The sequence below is a fragment of the Rhinolophus sinicus genome, chromosome 9 (genome assembly GCF_057876585.1).
Source record: "Rhinolophus sinicus isolate RSI-liver-muscle chromosome 9, RSI-T2T, whole genome shotgun sequence".
Classification (NCBI taxonomy): domain Eukaryota; kingdom Metazoa; phylum Chordata; class Mammalia; order Chiroptera; family Rhinolophidae; genus Rhinolophus; species Rhinolophus sinicus.
This window is the reverse complement of record NC_142509.1, coordinates 20,674,799-20,692,916: the sequence shown is the minus strand read 5'-3', so window position 1 is coordinate 20,692,916 and position 18,118 is coordinate 20,674,799. Positions and strand designations below refer to the sequence as shown.

At 43.6% G+C, this 18,118-nt stretch overlaps 1 protein-coding gene across 4 annotated transcripts in view; it reads left to right on the top strand.

The window, feature by feature from the left end:
- SFI1 (SFI1 centrin binding protein) overlaps nucleotides 1-18,118 on the top strand; it is a 72,108-nt gene that overhangs the window by 38,517 nt on the left and 15,473 nt on the right. For all 4 annotated transcript variants that reach the window (XM_074321172.2, XM_074321170.2, XM_074321169.2 and 1 more), the window contains 7 exons: nucleotides 1,278-1,434; nucleotides 2,827-2,988; nucleotides 4,920-4,990; nucleotides 5,944-6,036; nucleotides 10,935-11,032; nucleotides 12,086-12,152; nucleotides 15,216-15,346. In XM_074321172.2, the coding sequence (XP_074177273.2) occupies nucleotides 1,278-1,434; nucleotides 2,827-2,988; nucleotides 4,920-4,990; nucleotides 5,944-6,036; nucleotides 10,935-11,032; nucleotides 12,086-12,152; nucleotides 15,216-15,346 (779 nt within the window). The remainder of the gene's footprint in view (nucleotides 1-1,277; nucleotides 1,435-2,826; nucleotides 2,989-4,919; nucleotides 4,991-5,943; nucleotides 6,037-10,934; nucleotides 11,033-12,085; nucleotides 12,153-15,215; nucleotides 15,347-18,118) is intronic.

Genomic DNA, 18,118 nt, shown 5'->3' with positions numbered 1-18,118 from the left:
TTTGACAAATACCAAATCACAGAAAAAGGTGGATACTGTGTACTATTCATTAGTTTAACTGTTGTTTACATCTCGCCACGTTTACTTTCTCTTATTATATTAATGTATTTCATATTTTCAGAGCTACTTTTAGGTTGCAGACATAAAGTGTACCCTAAATACTTTATATTTTCTAGAAATAAGGATGTTCTCATATGTTACCACAATATCATTATCATATCCACGAAATTTAATATAGATATGATAATATCTAAAACACAGTTTATATTCAGACTGTATATTTTTGCTATTTTAATGTCAGGTTCAGGTCCCATGAAAGGTGTCACCCATTGCTTTTGGTTGTTACATCCCTGAAGGGATTTTTTTTTTTTTTTTTAGGATGGGAGAAATAATAGCACATTCATATGCTCATTTATATGCTGATTTAAAAAATCTAATAGTGAAAATTGATGATGCAGAAGTGGGAGAAATTGCCAGAGTGATAAACTTGAGGCGATGACAGAGGATGGGATGTATCCATCGTGGGGCAGCGGTGACCTTTGATAGGAGCAGGGACAGTTTATCCAGAGTATCCAAGAGAGAAGACAGAGCCTGTGGGTAGGTGGTGGGTCCAGTAGAGGGTCTTGAGAAAATTTTCTTTTGATTGCTTTTATTTTCTTGGTGAAATATGAAGAGTGGTATTCAGCTGAGAGGAAGGAAAGGCGAAAAGATGTTACAGGTTTAAGAAAAGAAGGTATAAAGTCGTTGTCTGAGGTAGTTGTCTTCAAAGTAGGGCGTGCATATTGCCGAGCACACACAAAGACTTACCTAAGGGTGCACATTGACAGACAGTCTTAAGGGACTCCTCTCGTAGACCCTGAGTTTCTGTAGGCATGCTTCCAGGAAACTAATGTGTCTGAGAGAGGGCCTCTTGACAGCAGGCTCCCTCCCACTTTGGAAGAAAAGGCAGACCGTCACCTGTCCCAAATCTGAATTAATTCTATTACTCCTTGGATTGTCCCTGCTTCTTGTCTGCTCATTGATTTTAGTATTCCTCTTTATTTTTGTCCTTAATCTAGGAAAAAAAACCAACAACTTACTTTCTAGAAGCAGAATGCCCTTCTTAAAGACCCTTTCACCCCATCTTCCCATAGCTTATGACCCTACATAGGGATTGCTGCTTCCTTGTTTCCCACGTTAGCCTTTCCAGTGTGTCTCTATTTCTCTTTTCCCTTCTTGGCACTTCACCTCTGCTTTCCTGCTTCTGCTTCGATCATGGTCTTTTCTCTGGTTTTCAGGCTTGGTCGCGGTGGCGGGAACAGCTCCTGTGTGTCCAGAGGGAGAGATGGCAGGCCGTCTCTGCAGTGAAACACCATCAGCACTGGCAAAAGTGGAGATCCCTGATGGCCTGGCTTGAATACCTGCAGGGCCGTAGAGTGAAGAGACAGCGGAACGGTGAGCAGGAGTCCCGGGCTTGAGAGACAGAGGGTTGGGTCACCACTTCCACTCTCCGTCTGCCAGTGGTGCTAATTTATTAAGGAGAGATATAACCATATTATGCCATAAATTTTGGAAAAAGGATATTGAGGAGGAAAATACATCATCCTTGATTGACATTTAAGTGATTTTCTTCTGGCCTTTTCTTCTATGCATATATTTTATTCAGTAGGGTCTTAATTATGCTATAACTGTTGTGATTATTATGATGAATATACATACAATGGTTGCATATTGCTTTTTCCCCCCATACAACTAACCACCACTTTCCTTTGTCTTTTAAGTATTGTTCTTAAATGTTACTTTTCTAATGATTGTATTTTATAGAATGACTCACCTTAATCTATTTAGCCATTCTTCTGTTGATAGATATTTAGATTGTTTGTTTCTCCCCAGTTGTGCAAATGCATGTGATTTATGATGTTGGGTTTTTCTGAATACTCTTCAAATGGTTTATTTCCCAATGAGAGTTCAGAAGTAATAATACATAGGTCATGATCGTCAGTACTTTCTGTACTTTGGTTTCTTAAACCTACGCAGAAGTGACTCAAGCCCTGTGCTAGACACTGGGTTGGGCTCTCCAGCTTTCACCGAGGTCTCCTGCAGAAACCTTCCAGGCTGTTATACTGCCTCTTGGGAGAGTTTGAATATGTTCATTTGAGAATAGTGACAGGGCACCAGTCACTATTGTCTAGTTGCCCAAGCTTCAGGTAAAGGCATTAAGCTATTAGACATGATGAGCTGCAGACTAACGTTTGTCCAATTGCGGCCTTCGGCCTTCGAATGCCAGAGCCTACTCCTTTTCACTTCCTGGACTTGAGCTCATCAGGCCATTAGCTAATTGGTGTTAAAAGGAGATAAAGCTGGCAGCCCAGATCAGCCTGACTGAAAGCTCAGAAAAGCCTTTGCCAGCATGGTGACTGAGTTGTGTGTCATTGACAGTCCCTAAAGTACTATCTGGGAGACATCAATAAAGAGTAATAAACAAACATAAATTTTTAAAAAGACAGTGATCAGTCAAGTAAAACTGAGTCTTTAAAAGCAGCAGTCTCTATTCCTACTCATCAGTAGTAGGTAGGAGTCTCAGATCTTTGATGTAACTGATTTTATAGCATCCACCTCCCTAAAATTACAGACCTGTTCTCATTCCTTGGAGAGAAGAGATATAGCTAAGGGACTCCTAATAACCCTCCTATGTTTAAAACTACGTTTGTTCTGGGACTCTGTGAGAGCAGCCTTGAATTCCTACTGTCTGCCAGTAGCGGCGTTCAGCTCATCTTAAAGACGCTTCCAGCTCATTGCCAAGTCTTGGTGTGGGGGGCAGCACTTAAGTTATTTTCTCCGTTGCAGAGATGGCTGAGCGATTCCACCGAGTCACTGTGCTCCACACACACTTCTGTGATTGGCAGTGGGCCTGGGAGCGGAAGGAGAGCTTGTATGCCCACTACGCTCAGTTGGAGGTGCTGGCCAGGAAGATGGCACTGCGCAGGGCCTTTACTCACTGGAAACACTGTATCCTTTTCAGTCACCCAGGCCTGTCTGCCTCAGTCAGGACAGCATGAGCTCAGCAGCCTATAAAATCAGTCAGGACAATAGGGGAGACAGTCACTAAACAGTTTAAGACAGTCCTGATTTCTGTTGTCTTCTTTAAAATGAACACCTCTGTGCCCACCACTCAGCTTAAAACATAGAACATTGCTAACACCCGTCTGTCATATGGGGTGTCATGTGGGGTCTCAGCTCCCGCTTCCCACATAAGAACGCAGGACATGGTGAGGCCAAAAAGGAACACCCACGGAGCCATAGATAGGGGAGTTATACCACTATATTCTCGCTGGTGGCTGCGTTGGAGACACAGGAAGCAGGAGCCACACGATCCGCAACCTGTCATCCACTTCTCTCTGCCAGCCAACCTCACTTGCTAGCTGCAATCTGCTCTTGCTAGCTCAGCCACCATGCACTGCTAGCATAGCCACGGCAGTTATATTAGTGGCCAATGGCTCACTGGTTACAGCTGATGGCCAACTAGCCACAGCTGATGGCCATCCAATCACAGGTGATGGCCATTTACTACCTGAGCCAGCATCTTTCCACGTGAGGCCGAGAGCCTGGAAACTGCACTCCTGGCTCTGTCCCTACACCTTTTCTGCTCCTCCCTGACCGCATTCCTTTCCTGTCCCTCAGAGGTGACCCCACTCTCCTGAATTCTATGTTACCATTTCATCACTTTTCTTGGCAGGGTTTTTTAAGCCTAGCCTTCGCTCCGGTGTTCCTGTTCTGAATCACTGCCCCCACCACAGTATGTGCCCAGGTGTGAGGATTTAGACTGCCTGGGATGTGATCCACACATTCATTTGTTCACTGAACTCTTGTTTTAAACTCTTGCCTAAGTTCTGGAATATGGACAAACTCAGAGACTCACAGTCGTTCATTGTCCAGTGGGGAAAATAGACATGAAAATGGGTCTTTTACAGTATGGCATGGTAGGTGCTGTCATAAAAGTTTGTATGAAGTTCTGTGAGAGCTACTGTGGCAATTCAGCCGCGGAGGTGATGTCTGTGCTGAATTGAAGTCTTAGGGGATGACAAGTTCGTCCAGCAGAGAAATCAGGAAGGGCGTTGCTGGTGAGAGGAATGGCATGTACACAGGCATTGATGAGGAAAAGCAGCCAAGGATGGCAGTGGGGGGGGGGCTGTAGTGAGTTGTAGGGGTGTGGCTAGGAGAGCTGTAGTTCAGCGCAGGTAGGTGTAGGCTGGGGCTCCTTGTGTGTGGTGGTTGGGAATTTGGGCTTTGTCCTGATGGCACTGGGGGTCCTCTGGAAGTTCGTGAGAAGTGGTGCAGCAGATTTGTACTTCAGAAAGGATAAATCTAGGTTAGAGGAGCGAAGCGCGCCCAGGGCGATCAGCTATAGGTGGAGGCTGTGTTGCCAGGCTGTGGGAGGGGCAAGTCAAAGGAACTGCGGTGTGCTGGGGGCGGGGACAGAGGAACAGGAAAGATTTGGGAGAGCAGGTGGACTTGGCCACTGAGTAGATACAGGGAGTGGGAGGAGAAGAGGTTTGAAAATAACGCCAAGCTTCTTAGCTTAAACATCTGACTGGATTGTGACGCCAAAACAGAGAATGCAGAAGAAAGAGTAGGTTCCGCTTTAGATATGGCAGTTCTGAAATGTTTACTGCAGTTGGTGGTCATTTATCTCAACTATTTTTTGCCTCTCGTGCAATGGGCATGAGGGGACAAAGGCAAGGCCAGCAGTTTGGTAAGTGACTCACGTGGTTTCCCTTTACCCACCCTTCCTTGGGTCATCAGGAGGAAACAGAGGTGGACATCAGCCCACTGGCATATCCCATGATCCCCTGCAGCCAGAACGCTTCAGATGGGTCACTAGGATTGTACTGTGCGGGGCTGGGAACCTTGTTGAGACGAGAGGCCTTAACTCCTGACAGATGTGCTGCTGTGTGCCGAAGGAGCTGCCCAGTGGAAGGTGGCGGAAGAGCACTGTAGACGCAGCTTGCTGGTAAGCTTGTCAGCCTTGCTCAGGCATCCGCTCTTGGGGTCCGGACCCACATCATACTCTTTTAAGTGCATCTGGTCATGTGGGAGCTTCAGTCATGAAGCCCTCCTTCGTTGCAGGTATCCCTATTTTCATTTTGGATCAGAGATGGTAATGGTGTGGGGTCAGAAGGGTTTGGAGCTATAAACGAACCTTAGAAATGATCTAGTCCTGGGTTTTTTCACATGACGGGCCCCCTTTTAAATGGTGGGAGCCTTGTCTGTGAAATGAAAGTAGAGATGCTATGGATGAAGCAAGGTCTGGGGAGTAGTCCCTCTTCTGGCTGCTGTCCTCCACCCTCACCAACCCTTTCAGTATCCTATGGGGTTCCATAGAGCACAATTATGAGAATCCCTGATTGCTTCACTGTCTCAGAAAACTGAAGCCCAGGGCATGGGGGAATGGGCTTTGCCTAGTCACATGGCAGACATTGTTGATGGAGCTTGAGCCAGGTCTGCTTGACCTGCCCCTAGTCTGACCTCCCTTCTCACCGAGGATTCCTTCTCTTCTGCTCTTGCAAAACTGCATTTATAATTGTGCAAGTCTACACGTTGACTCCACATGGTAAAAACACAAAACAAAACAAAAAACCCCCCCATAAGCTAAAAATCTGTCTCCTTTTTGAGAGGCAAAGTTGATGTTTTTAACCTTTGTCTGCAGTGTTCCCATCTGGGTCATGGCGATCTCTCCTGGTCGGAGATGAAGGTGTGTTTGTTCCTGTGCATTATCTGTGAACGGCAGGGAAGTTTGACAGCTATTTAAGTGCCTACTGGGTGGCCTGGCTTGTATCAGACTCCCGTTTGAAACTCAAAGCAGAGAAACACTTTCAGGGACATGGGAGCAGCTGTGAACTGTGACTGAGCTGTTTTTACAGATAGCTGATTTGTGACTGGTTGTGTCCTTTCTTCTTTTCACAGCTCCTTTGCTTTAGAGCTCTAAAAGACAATGTGACCCGTGCCCACCTGCAACGACTAAGGCGGAATCTCGCTCACCAGCAGCATGACGTCACGGTGAGGGGCGTCTTCTGTATCAAGGGAGCTCTTCTGATAGCCATTCTCCTTTTAACCTTTGTGCTTACCGATTTGTCCCCAGATCTTTAGACTCTGAAACCTTAGTGTCCATTTTCTTTAGTAATCTATACCGGCCGATAGAGAAACCCATTTTTATGCTTTTTTGGATCCCATTTTTCATCTGTTTGCTAAGAAAATTGGTATTTGAATCAGAAGTCAGGGACTGTGGATTCTTTTTTTTCTTTTTAAAGATTTTTACCTAAATGTAGCTAACATACAATCTTATGTCAGTTTCAGGTGTGCATCATAGTTATTCAGCAGTACCCACCCAGCACTATACCCAGCACTTTACCACATTGTTGATTACACTTCCTGTGCTAAAGAAGTGATCCCCATGATAAGTCCAGCAACCATCTGACACTGTACCACGCTATCACAATATTATTGATCTCCCCTCCTTTTTAAATTTTTCAATTGGAGTTGACAGTCAGTATTATTTTATATTAGTTTTAAGTATATAGCAGAGTGGTTAGACATTTATATAATTTAGGAAGTGATCCCTCTGACTAGTACCACCTGGCACTGTGTATAGTTATTACCATATTATTGACTATGTTCCCTATACTTTACATCCACATGACTATTTTATAGCTACCAATTTGTATTTCTCAATCCCTTTACCTTTTTCACCCTGCCCCCAACCTCCCTCCAGTCTATCACCCTGATAGATCTTCTACCCATCTGACACCATACATAGTTATTACAATATTATTGACTACATTCCATATGCTGTACCCTACATCCCCACGACTACTGTGTAACAAGCAATTTGTACCTCTTAATTTGTATCCACTCCCAAACCCTCTCCCATCTGGCAACCATCAAAATGTTCTCATATCTACACATTTGTTTCTGTTTTGTTTGTTCTTTTGTTCTTTATATTTCACTTATAAGTGAAATCATATGACATTTGTGTTTTTCTGTCTGACTTACTACACTCAGCACAGTACCCTCTAGGTCCATCCATGTTGTCGCAGATGGCAAGATTCCATTCTTTCTTACAGCTGAGTAATATTCCATTGTATATATGTACCACCTCTTCTTTATCCATTCAGCCATTCAGGGACACCCAGGTTGGCTTCATAGCTTGGCTTATGTTAATAATGCTGCAGTGAACATACGGATGAGCACGTCCCCTCGAAGTAGCATTCTGGGGTTCTTTGGATAAATTACCCAGAAGTGGGATTACTAGGTTCTTCTTTGCCTCTTGTTATAGTCTTTGTTTTAAAGTCTGTTTTGTCTGCTCTAAGTATTGCTACCCCAGCTTTTTGTTTACTTGTTTTCCATTTTTATGAAATATCTTTTTCCATCCCTTTACTTTCAGTCTGTGTGTATTTCGATCTAAAGTGCGTCTCTTGAAGGCAGCGTATATGAGGGTCTTGTTTTGTTATCCATTCAGCCCCCCTATCTTTTGACTGGAGCATTTTTAATCCATTTCCATTGAAAGTAATTGTTGATGGGTATGTAGGTATTGCCATCTTATTCATATATTTATATATATAGTTTTTCATCTTAAGTCCTCTAAGATTCCTTGTAATACTGATTTGGTAGTGATGAACTCCTTTAGCTTTTTCTTGTGTGGGAAGCTTTTTATCTGTCTTTCAATTCTAAATTATAGCTTTTCTGTGTAATCTTGGTCGTAGGTCCTTCCTTTGTATCACTTTTAACATTTTGGGCCAGGCCCTTCTGGCTTGCAAAGCCTTTGTTGAGAAATCAGCTGACATCATCCGTCAGGCTCACTGGTTGTGAGAACTGGCCGTGACTACAGTGGACGAGCTGTGGTGCAGGGGCTGATCCCGTAGACATAGAGCAGCATCTGCCTCAGCAGGACTCTGGTGCCGGCCCAATCTGCCCGTTGGGTGTGTCTTTCTTGGAGGCAGCTGGGTGATGCTCCAGTTCATTGCAAAGCTGGCCACTGGGGGCGCCAGCCTCAGGATCGCCTTGGAGGGGATTTGCTGCAGGTCAAGTTCAGCTGTAGCCCGTGCCCCACCCGGGACCACCCGGCAGGAGCCACAAAGAAATCCTCAGATGGCTGCCGCCCTGTGCTGTGCTTGGCAGTGCCTCAAGAGGCCAAGCTGCGAACAAGGCTGGCTGTCACTAGTGCCGGGCTTAGAGCTGCTCAGCCAGAGGTACCGGACATGCTCAAGCCAGATGCTGCTTGTCTGGGTTCCCGCAAATCTTTGAGAGACCCTAGGAAAGTCTGCAGCATGAGCTAAGGCAGGCAGTTTTTACAGAAAGGTCATCGGCTTGGATGTGCCGAAGGGTTGGATGGGGCAGGGTCTCCAATCGCCAGGGCATGGCAAAGGATTAGCAGAGACTCAGATGTGGTGCTGCCCGCATCTGCATGCTAGGAGGAGGGCAGGCTCAAGAAAGAAACAATGGCTTCTGCCAGTTCCTCTGTCAAGGAGAAAGCTGCCCCTCCAGGCTCCCCCACCAAGCCAGACAACTCAGTTCCCCACCATACGTCCCTGCCGCCTCTCCAGCTGCTGCTCCAGCTGCCTCTCCAGCTGCTGCTCCAGCTGCTGCCCCAGCACTGGAGCTCAGAGTGAGTGATTTTGTCTGTGGGTAAGTCCGTGCACTGTCCCTTTCAGAGAAGCCCCTGTCTCTAGCCACCCTCCATCTCACTCAGTCACAATATCTGCTGGTTTCACAACCAGAAATTATGGGGACTTCTCTCCCCAGCACTGGAACCCTGGGCTGGGGTGGGGCTGGGACATCTCACTCCTGGGGCGGCAGGGAGCCTCCACAGCTGAGATATCCCTCCTGATTTTTTATGGTCATACGCGAGTGTGGGTCCAGCCTGTTCTGCAACTCTGCCCCTCTTACCGGTCTTGACGTGGCTTCTTCTGCATGTCCTTAGTTGTAGGGCTTTGGTTCAGCAAGATTTTAGGCGATTCTCAATGATGGTTGTTTTGTAGTTTAGTTGTAATTTTGATGTGGTCGTAAGAAAAGGTAAGCACAGTGTTTACCTACTGTGCCATCTTGACTGGAACCCTCCAGGGATTGTGGGTTCTGATTCTGACAGGGAATACACTTTAAGTCTACACTCAAGGAGGCTTTGGTTGTGTAAATCTATTCTCTTCAGTGGTTGACATACCTGAAGGCAACAAACATTCTGTCTCTACTTGTACATTGTGTTTCTGGGAGTGGAAGGATGATGGGTTTTTTTGTTTTGTTTTTAATTAGGAAAATGTTCAAAAGTATAGAAAAATATAAAGAATAGTGTAATAAATAGCTATATACTTGCCATCTAAATTCAACAAATGATGATATTTGTTTCCTTTTTTCCTGAAGCATTGCAAAGTAAATTACAGACATCATGACATCTTACATCTAAACATTTCAGCATGCATCACCCAAGAAGAGCATTTTCTTAATAACCACAATATCATATGATCCCTAACAACGGGAATAGCAGTTCCCTGTTATCCAGTACCCAGCCTATAGTCAAATTTCCACTGTTGCCTTCAAAATGTCTTTTATGTCGGTTTTTTCCAAACCAAGATTCAAGTAAGGATTGATTACTCGCTACGTTTGGTTATGTATTTTAAAGCCTCTTAGTAACAACCCCCTGTCCCCCCTCCCCACTTCTTTTGTTTTAATGTGTTTGTTCATTTTTTAGTTGTGGTAAAATACACATAACAGAATTTATCATCTTAACCATTTTTACATGTACAGTTCTGTGATATTTAAGTACATTCACGTTATTGTGCAACCATCACCACTGTCCATCTCTAGAACTTTTTTCATCTTGCGAAACTGAAACTCTTGGGGCAGCTGGATGGCTCAGTTGGTTAGAGCATGAGCTCTGAACAATAGGGTTGCTGGTTCGAGTCCCACATGGGCCAGGGAGCTGTGCCCTCCACAACCAGATTTAAGACAACAAGCTGCTGCTGAGCCGCCGGAGGGGTGGTCAGATGGCTCCGTTAGTTAGAGTGCTAGTTCTTAACAACAAGGTTGCCGGTTCAATTCCCCCATGGGATTGTGGGCTGTGCCCCCTGCAACTAAAGATTGAAAACGGCAACTGGACTTGGAGCTGAGCTGCACCCTCCACAACTAGATTAAAGGGCAACTACTTGGAGCTGATGGGCCCTAGAGAAACACACTGTTCCCCAGTATTCCCCAATAAAATTTATATTTTAAAAAACACTGAAACTCTTTACCCGTTAAACACCACCTCCCCATTCTCCTTTTCCCCATCCCCTGGCAACCACCATTCTCCTTTCTGTCTTTGAATTTGAGTATTCTAGGTACCTCATATTTACAGTGTTAACTCTTTTGTAACTGGCTTATTTCACTTAGCATAATGTACACAATTTTTTAATATGACATTGACTTTTTGAATAGGAAGGTGAGTTATTTTGTACAATGTTTCATATTCTTGATTTACCTGTTTGTTTCCTTTTGATGTCATTTGATTTTCCTTCTTTCTATGTAGCTCCTATAAACGAAGTTAAATCTAAGGACTTGATTAGATGGAAGTTAAACATTTTTTAGCAAGACTACTTCATAGGCAGTGAAATATGTGATAAGATCACTTTTATAATTTCTAAAATGGCATTGTCTGCCATGAGGCACAGTTTAGGAATAGCTTCTGATTTTCATAGACTAGAAGATCCTTTTTGCTTGTTATGTTGGCCCAGAATAGTTCCATATATATAGCTTAACCATAATTATTTTGCAAGCCTGTTATATGTCCATTTCTCCAAATTGCAGTAATTCCTGCTTTGGGGGAGTTTACAGTCTTTTGGAGTAGGAATTTGCTAACTAACAGGTTAAGAGAGATTATTTTCCCTTTTGACCTAATAAACTTCCATTTCCTTCCTGTTTTGTTTCAGTTGTTGCGCAGGTTCTGGAACCTCTGGCAGTCTCGGATTGAGCAGAGGGAAGAAAGGAAGCAGCTCCCCTTCCTGCGTGCTGCCTGGGAGCACTACAGGTAGGGACTCTGGCCTTCTCCTCCTCACTCACCGTTCTCCAGGGGTAATCACTTACCCTCCCATGATCCTCTGCGCCAGATGCAGAAAGACCCTGCTGTAACCACTGGTTCCTGAGCTGGCGTTTTCCTTTTGGCTGCTCAGAGGAGAGGTGGAATGAGGATGTTTGTACTGGTTCTTGGCCACCGTAGTTTGAAGTATTTGCCCGCTAGCTCACTGCCTCTGTCCTTCAGGCTTTAGTGATGTTCACGTCTTCAAATTCATGCACTGACACTGTTCAAGAGAAGGCTCAAGTGACTATTTGTGGCTTGGTCTTGAAGGGTGCAGAGAGTTTCCTCAGTTTTTTAGAGTTAATCAGTTAAAATAAATTTTAAAAAGTGCCACATGTCCATGAGGAAAACTTAATGTATAGGAAGAAAGGTAGAAAGTAAAATAAAAGCTGCCTGGGTCCCTCGCTCCAACCCCTTAGTCCTATTCTTCAGAGGTAACCACTATTCACTTGCTAGAAATGGCCAATATTCCCCCCCCAAAAAAAGTTTAATCAATTTAAGTTGCATAGTTATAGGTCCAATTCTGGAGCATTTTTTAAAGAGTCAGTGAGAATTCCTATATTTAACTGACTCACCTTGGAGTTACCAGAGTATGCTATTGTTCTAAATCCTGGCTTATAAAACTGATGTGGTTCTCACTCTCAAAATCACTGCATGAAAGGAGCATGTCACAGACCTGGGTGGTGGTAAATAACCCCCAGAGTTTGGCCATAAAACCAGAAGGATATCTGGGGGGGGTTTCATGCATATTACCTAAGTTTCAGAGGAATTGTGCTTAGTGGTCTAGTTAGGTTTACAAGAAAGTTGTCAAAATTTGGGGGCAAGCCACAGCCCAAAATCAGTGTTGACAGAGTTCATGTTAGATATCAGGTTCTTATTTCCCTCTATCCTAGAATGAAACCCATGGGATGCCTTTAACACTCAAGATGTAACTATACCTTCCTTAAAAACAAAACAAAAACTTAAAAGATGGGCAGTACCTTGGTGTTCTGTGTTTTATTTCAGAATAACCTTGCTACACAAGTGTATGAAATTGTGGCTACAGCATACTCAGAAGAGGCGATACAAGCAGGTATGAAGTACTTCCTAGCAGATTGCTTTGCTGGCTTACATTCTTGGACCCATTTGCTTTGGAAAGATTCTTGGCAAAGGCCTATGCAAACAGGTGTTGGTGTTTGGATTTGGAAGAGAGGGTGCTGTAAAAAAGTCAAAGGTATTTCCCCCAGTTCCCTCTAGTGATGTCAGAAAATCCGCATAATAGCCATTCCTTCATCTGCTACGAAAATGCAGGTGTTCTTTGAAAGTGATGAGCTCTTTTTCATTCCATTCATTTCTTTACTCAGATTCAATTAATTAGTTAGCCAGTCTGTCACCCAGCGGGACCTTCAGGAGATACTGGGAAAGGGGAAAAGCGTAATTATCATATATCCTAGTGCTCAACAGTGTGAGACACAGGTACCCACAGTGGGTGGTAGGAGGTGGGAGTCGGGCTGACGAATTGGTAAAGGCAGATTGAGAAAGACAGATTTCAGTTCCATTTAAGAAAGACTTATTGAGCGGCTATGCCTCAGACACTGCGCTAAGCACTGAGGATACAGCTGGGATACAAAGCAGACAAAGCTGTTCTCACAGGCTTGTAATTTAGCCCCCAGTGGCAAATAAGTGTGATCTTGCAGGCCAGCTGTAATGATGAGGGGAAGCTGTCTGGAGTGCTGAACCCAGAAGGGTTTTGAGGCCACGTTCAGGCTCAGGACTGTGTGTTCAGTTGATGACGTCTGTATGGCCATTGCAGTGGGAAGTGGCACCACTGCACATGTCTCTTTTTGGCCATGCCTGGCAGTAAAACAGGCCAACTCAGACCAAACTCCTCCCAGTTATTTTTGTGCTGCCCTCTCCATCCCCCACCGCCATCTGCTGCTAGAGTCTAAAGATTTTGGCTGGCTCTTCATAGTTTTGGAATAAAATCCAAATTTTTATCGCGGCTTACAAACTCCCTTGGAATCTCATCCCTGTCTATTTCTCTACCTTTTCTGTTACCACTCTCTCTGTTCCTTCACACCTGCGCCCTGACCAGTTAAGCTGCCAGTCCTTCTCTGCATGTACTCTGCCCTCCTGCTTCTCACTGTACCTGCGCCTCTATTTCTCGCTACCCTTTCAGCTCAGGTATTACCTCTTCCCGCAGCCCCACCCAGGTGTGTGTTTCTTTATCAGAATGTTCATCCCATGGTTGTTTACTGGCCTCTCCCTACCAGGCTGTAATGTTCTTGAGGTTACAGCCTGTCTCTTGCTTCTCCTTAGCCCAACACAGTGCTTGGAGTAGGGTAGGTGCTGACTAATATTTAGACAAATGAATGAACAAATGAGTGAACAAAAAAACAGACAAACTGTCTTTGATCGCTTCAGAGTTTTTTCCAAGGATCGACTCGGTTCTTGGAGTTTGGATAGTTAGCCCAGGGCATGGCTTGTTTTTGTCACCTTTGCCTTCCATGCCTAGAAAATGCTTAGAACTGTTGCATTCTTTGATGTTCCTTTGGATAATGTGGCTGTTTCTGAAAGGACATTGCCACTTGATCTCTGAAGGTCATTTAATGCAAGCTCAAAAGAATGTAGAGAGACCTTTTAGAAATAGAATGTGAGTGCCAGAGTTGAAAAGTTGTGTCTTTTTAAGGTGGAAAAGAAGCAGAAGGTCTCTTTTAGCTCCTTCTTGGCAAAAGAGAGCACCGTGACACTGGGACCCAGCACTGGTGAAAGGTCAGGGGTCAGTACTCTTATCTGTCAGACTGCCGTGATGGCATGCACAGTGGAAGGTCTGGGAAATGTAAGGGCCCTGCTTAGTTGTTTTTAAAAAATCTTTAGCTTACAATCAGAATTTCATCACTTGGTTTAGCTCTCCAAGGAACACATCAGTCCTTTCTATTTAGAAACAGATATAAATATTAATTATTATGGGTTCTTTTGAAAAAGTAATAAAGAACGGCAAAATGTTTGCCAGTTGTTGAGCTGGATAAGTTCATGGGGATTCCTTATACTATTACTTCTACTTTTGTTTACATTTGAAATTGCCCATAATAAACAGTAAAAAGACAAGTAGCATATAGACAGTTTTGAAAATTTCTGATGTGTAGAAAGACATAAAGAGGAAAAACTAAAAACACCCATAATCTTGCCTCTTGAGATGACATTTGGTGAATATCTTTTTCCCTCCGTGTGAATAGGAGTGTGTATACTCATATATTCCCACATGTGTGAATACTGTTCAGTTACCTATCGCTATGTAAACAATCACCCCAAACTCAGTGGCTTAAAACAACCATTTTATTATGTTTAAGAATTCTGTGTGTCAAACATTGAGACAGGCTATAGCAAGGATGGCTCCATGGTTTTTGGAGCTTCGGCTAGGGAGATTCACATGGCAGGAGGTTGGAATCATCTAGAAGTTTCTAAACTCACATGTCTGGTTCCTGGGCTGGAATGACTTGAAGACTGGGCCCAACTGGGAGTGTTAACCAGAGCACCTGCATGTGGCCTCTTCAAGAGACTGGAGTTTCCTCAGTGTGGCAGCCTCAGGGTGGTCAGACTTCCTATGTTACACCTCAGGGCTCCAAAAGTGAGTGTTTCAATAAACAAGACAGAAGTTCTATGGCCCTTTATGACCTAGCCTTGGAAGTCACATAGTGTCATTTTCACCATTTCTTAAGGTTCAAGAAGCACGTTGTATAGGTATATATCACTGAGTTAAATGCTGACAATCAGATAGTGAAACGGGCAATGGGTATGAATCCCTAGGCCATAGGAAAAAAATTTAGATAAATATATATATGTATGTATGTATATATATATATATATATATATATATATATATATACACACACACATATACACACATACCTATATATACACATACATAAAAATATATGAAGAGATGCTTAACCCACTCCGCTTTTAATTAAAGTGAAAAATTGTCACTTATCATATTTCAGTTTTCATCTACCATATTGGCAAAGATTAAAAATAATAATTTAATCTTTTTCTCAAATTGTGTAGGAAGCAAACCTCCCTCAAGAGTGTGACCCTGAAAGGTCATTTTCTTTTAAATGTAAAGTACAAGTAAAGGTCATTCGTTGTTTCACTTCAGCTGCTGCAGGCCAGAGCAGACAGTCACTTCCAGCAGAGAGCACTACCTGCGGCCTTCCAGGCATGGAGAAGACTCTGGCAGTGGCGGCAGCAAGAAAGTGTCCTTCATGCGAGAGCGGCACACTTTCACAGGTAGGCTCTGCAGCCCCTGTGTGCGCTGAGGCAGGCGTCTTGGGTCTAATTCTGCCACCCGCATAGCCTTTTGCTTTTCAGCTTCCCAGCCCCCTAGGCCCAGATTCTTCTTGGTGTTTCAGTCATGTGGGCTCATTGATTTCATCCAGCAGGAAGACAGCCAGTCTTCCCCCCTGGGAACACTTTTGTCCATCTTTATTGCACATGCTTTCAAAACGGCCTGAGTTTTATGCCTCTTCCCTCATTACAAGCCACAGTGAGCTCCATTAAAGCTGTCCAGTAGCTTTCTGGATCAGTGTGGTTGGACCTTGCGTCACTTTGGCAGGCATTCTTGAGTGTGATTTCCCCGAAACGATTGGTTCCTATTCTGCTAGACCTGGCTTTTTAAAGTCTTGAAACTATAGTTACCAACAAAATTAAGATGGCAGGGAGCAGAGCTACATCTTTTTTAGCTCCCACAGGGGCAGGTTTCCCCGTAGTGGGGCCTTACTGCATGTTGGTGGAATGTAAGGAAATTATTCATCGCTACAGAGTTCTGGTCAAAATGGTGGAGGAGATGCCATAAAAATCACTGCCAAATTGTAACAAATTGATGGTTTTTATAGGCAAAAATATGCTAGAGTAAAGGCCAAGAATGGAACAATCATATCATTAGATGAACATTAGTATAAGTGTAATGTAAGATTTTAATCATTTGAAGTTATTCAACTTTGCAAAAGCATAAATAAAACATAACTGAAAAATTATTAGTTGCTAACTTGGCTTTCTGCCACTGTGATAGGTGGGCGTGATGTGATGGGAGAAAGGAAGCAAATATAGACTTGTTTGCCTGACATCTTAATCATTTTTTATAATCTTTATAATCATCTGTATAATTTCCTCATCACAGCAGTCCTGAGAGAACAGGTTCAAAATGATAAATGTAACACAACCAGTAATTAGCAGAGCCAAGTTTAAATCCAGATCTCCCTGATTCCAAAGTCCAAGGAAGATCTTTTTAATGGCTTTGTAGGAACTTTAAATCTTTGGTGGGAGATAAGACTGTTACACAAGAAACAACTGAAGAACAGTTCAAGAGAATAGATCCTTGTGTCCTCAGTTACATCCTCCACAAGTTCTCCTAGAGCTCAGAGCTGGTGCTGAGGGTAGAACCTGGGGGAGACTTGGCTGTGAGTCGAGGGGGTGAGGATGGATGGTGGGAGCGCAGGACGAGGAGGCACAGAAGGGGATTGCCTGGTCCAATAGATAGGTAATGGATGGATGTTTGAGCAAGTGCATGCAGCTGGTGAAGTGACAGTTTTGGAGACTGATCTGAGTACTCAGTACATAAACTTAGGACTGAGAGACAAGAGGGAGGGACATGTATTGGGAGAAGTTGCAGTGATCTTGACTTTGGAGGACTTTGCTCATCTGAGGGGATTAGCCAGAACCCACCTGGCTCCTTAGCGCAAAGTCCAGGGACATGTTTTTAGGGGCCAGTGGCGGGGCATAGTTGCTGACGAGGGGATAGCACTTACCTCTGCCCCTCTCTGCTGCAGAGAGAGTGGCTTTGTCTTTATCTAGTTTCTGTGTTGACATCTGGTATAATAACATTCATTCAAAAAATGGCTTCACTACGTAAAACACACACACACACACACACACACACACACACACACACACACACACACATTGTTTCGTTTATAAATAAAGTCACGGTTGATTCTATTGCTGTGTTTGTATTTTGGCATGCTGCAGGGACCCAAAATTGAGAGTACCTTTGAAATAGCCATGAGGAGCTTCTAAAAGGATTTTTGTTGGGGAGCAGGCTTAGGCCAATTTGCAGCTACTCTCTTGAGACAAAGGATGGAGGGTGAATTGGAGACAGGGATTAACCTGGAGGCTTGAAGGGTTGTGAGGCCTGATTGAGATTTTATCGTGTTTTCGATTAGTTGGATCTTTGTAGAAAACTTAGTTTGTCAGGTTCCTGACTTCCTGGTTCTTGAGGGAGCACAGTGCCTGAGAGCCTGTCTCAGAGGAAGCTGGACAGGCCCCAGTTCAGACCCTTGCTCTGCCGCTTGCCAGCTCGGTGACCCTGGGCAGACAACTCCGTCTCTCTTAGCTGCAGTTTCCTCAAATGTAAAATGAAGGTGACTTGATTACAGTCCTTATCTCATAGGGTTGTCGTGAAAACTACGTGGGGTGATCCATGTAAAATACAAGCCGAGTGCCCAGCACAGAATAGTAATTATCTCTCTAACCCCTAGAATTGACTTGTGACCTATGGTAAATTAGTATTCCCAGGTTTGGTTTGGAGTTTAGCATATCAGAGTTCCAAATAAATATGTATATTTTATCTTTCCATGATTCTTAAGTTTGTTTTTTTAATGTCTTAGGAATATGAACAGAATTTATGGTGGAATCTCATGAATGATGACTAAAAATGGTAGTTTATTAACCCACCAGTGAAAATTTTAGCTCAATTGAAAAGAACAACAACTTATATACAGTTAAAGACACAGATATTAAGTAAACAGTTTGATGATTTTTCATGTCCCCTTCCAGCCCATCCCCACCCAATAGGTAACCACTATTCTGATTTCTGTCATCCTAGGTTAATTTTGCCTGTTTCTGAAGTTTATGTAGTAGGTTCCGTGTTTCCCCGACAATAAGACCTAGCCGGACAATCAGCTCTAATGCGTCTTTTGGAGCAACAATTAATATAAGACCGGGTATTATATTTATTTTATATATTATGTTATGTTATGTTACATTATATTATTATTATTATAA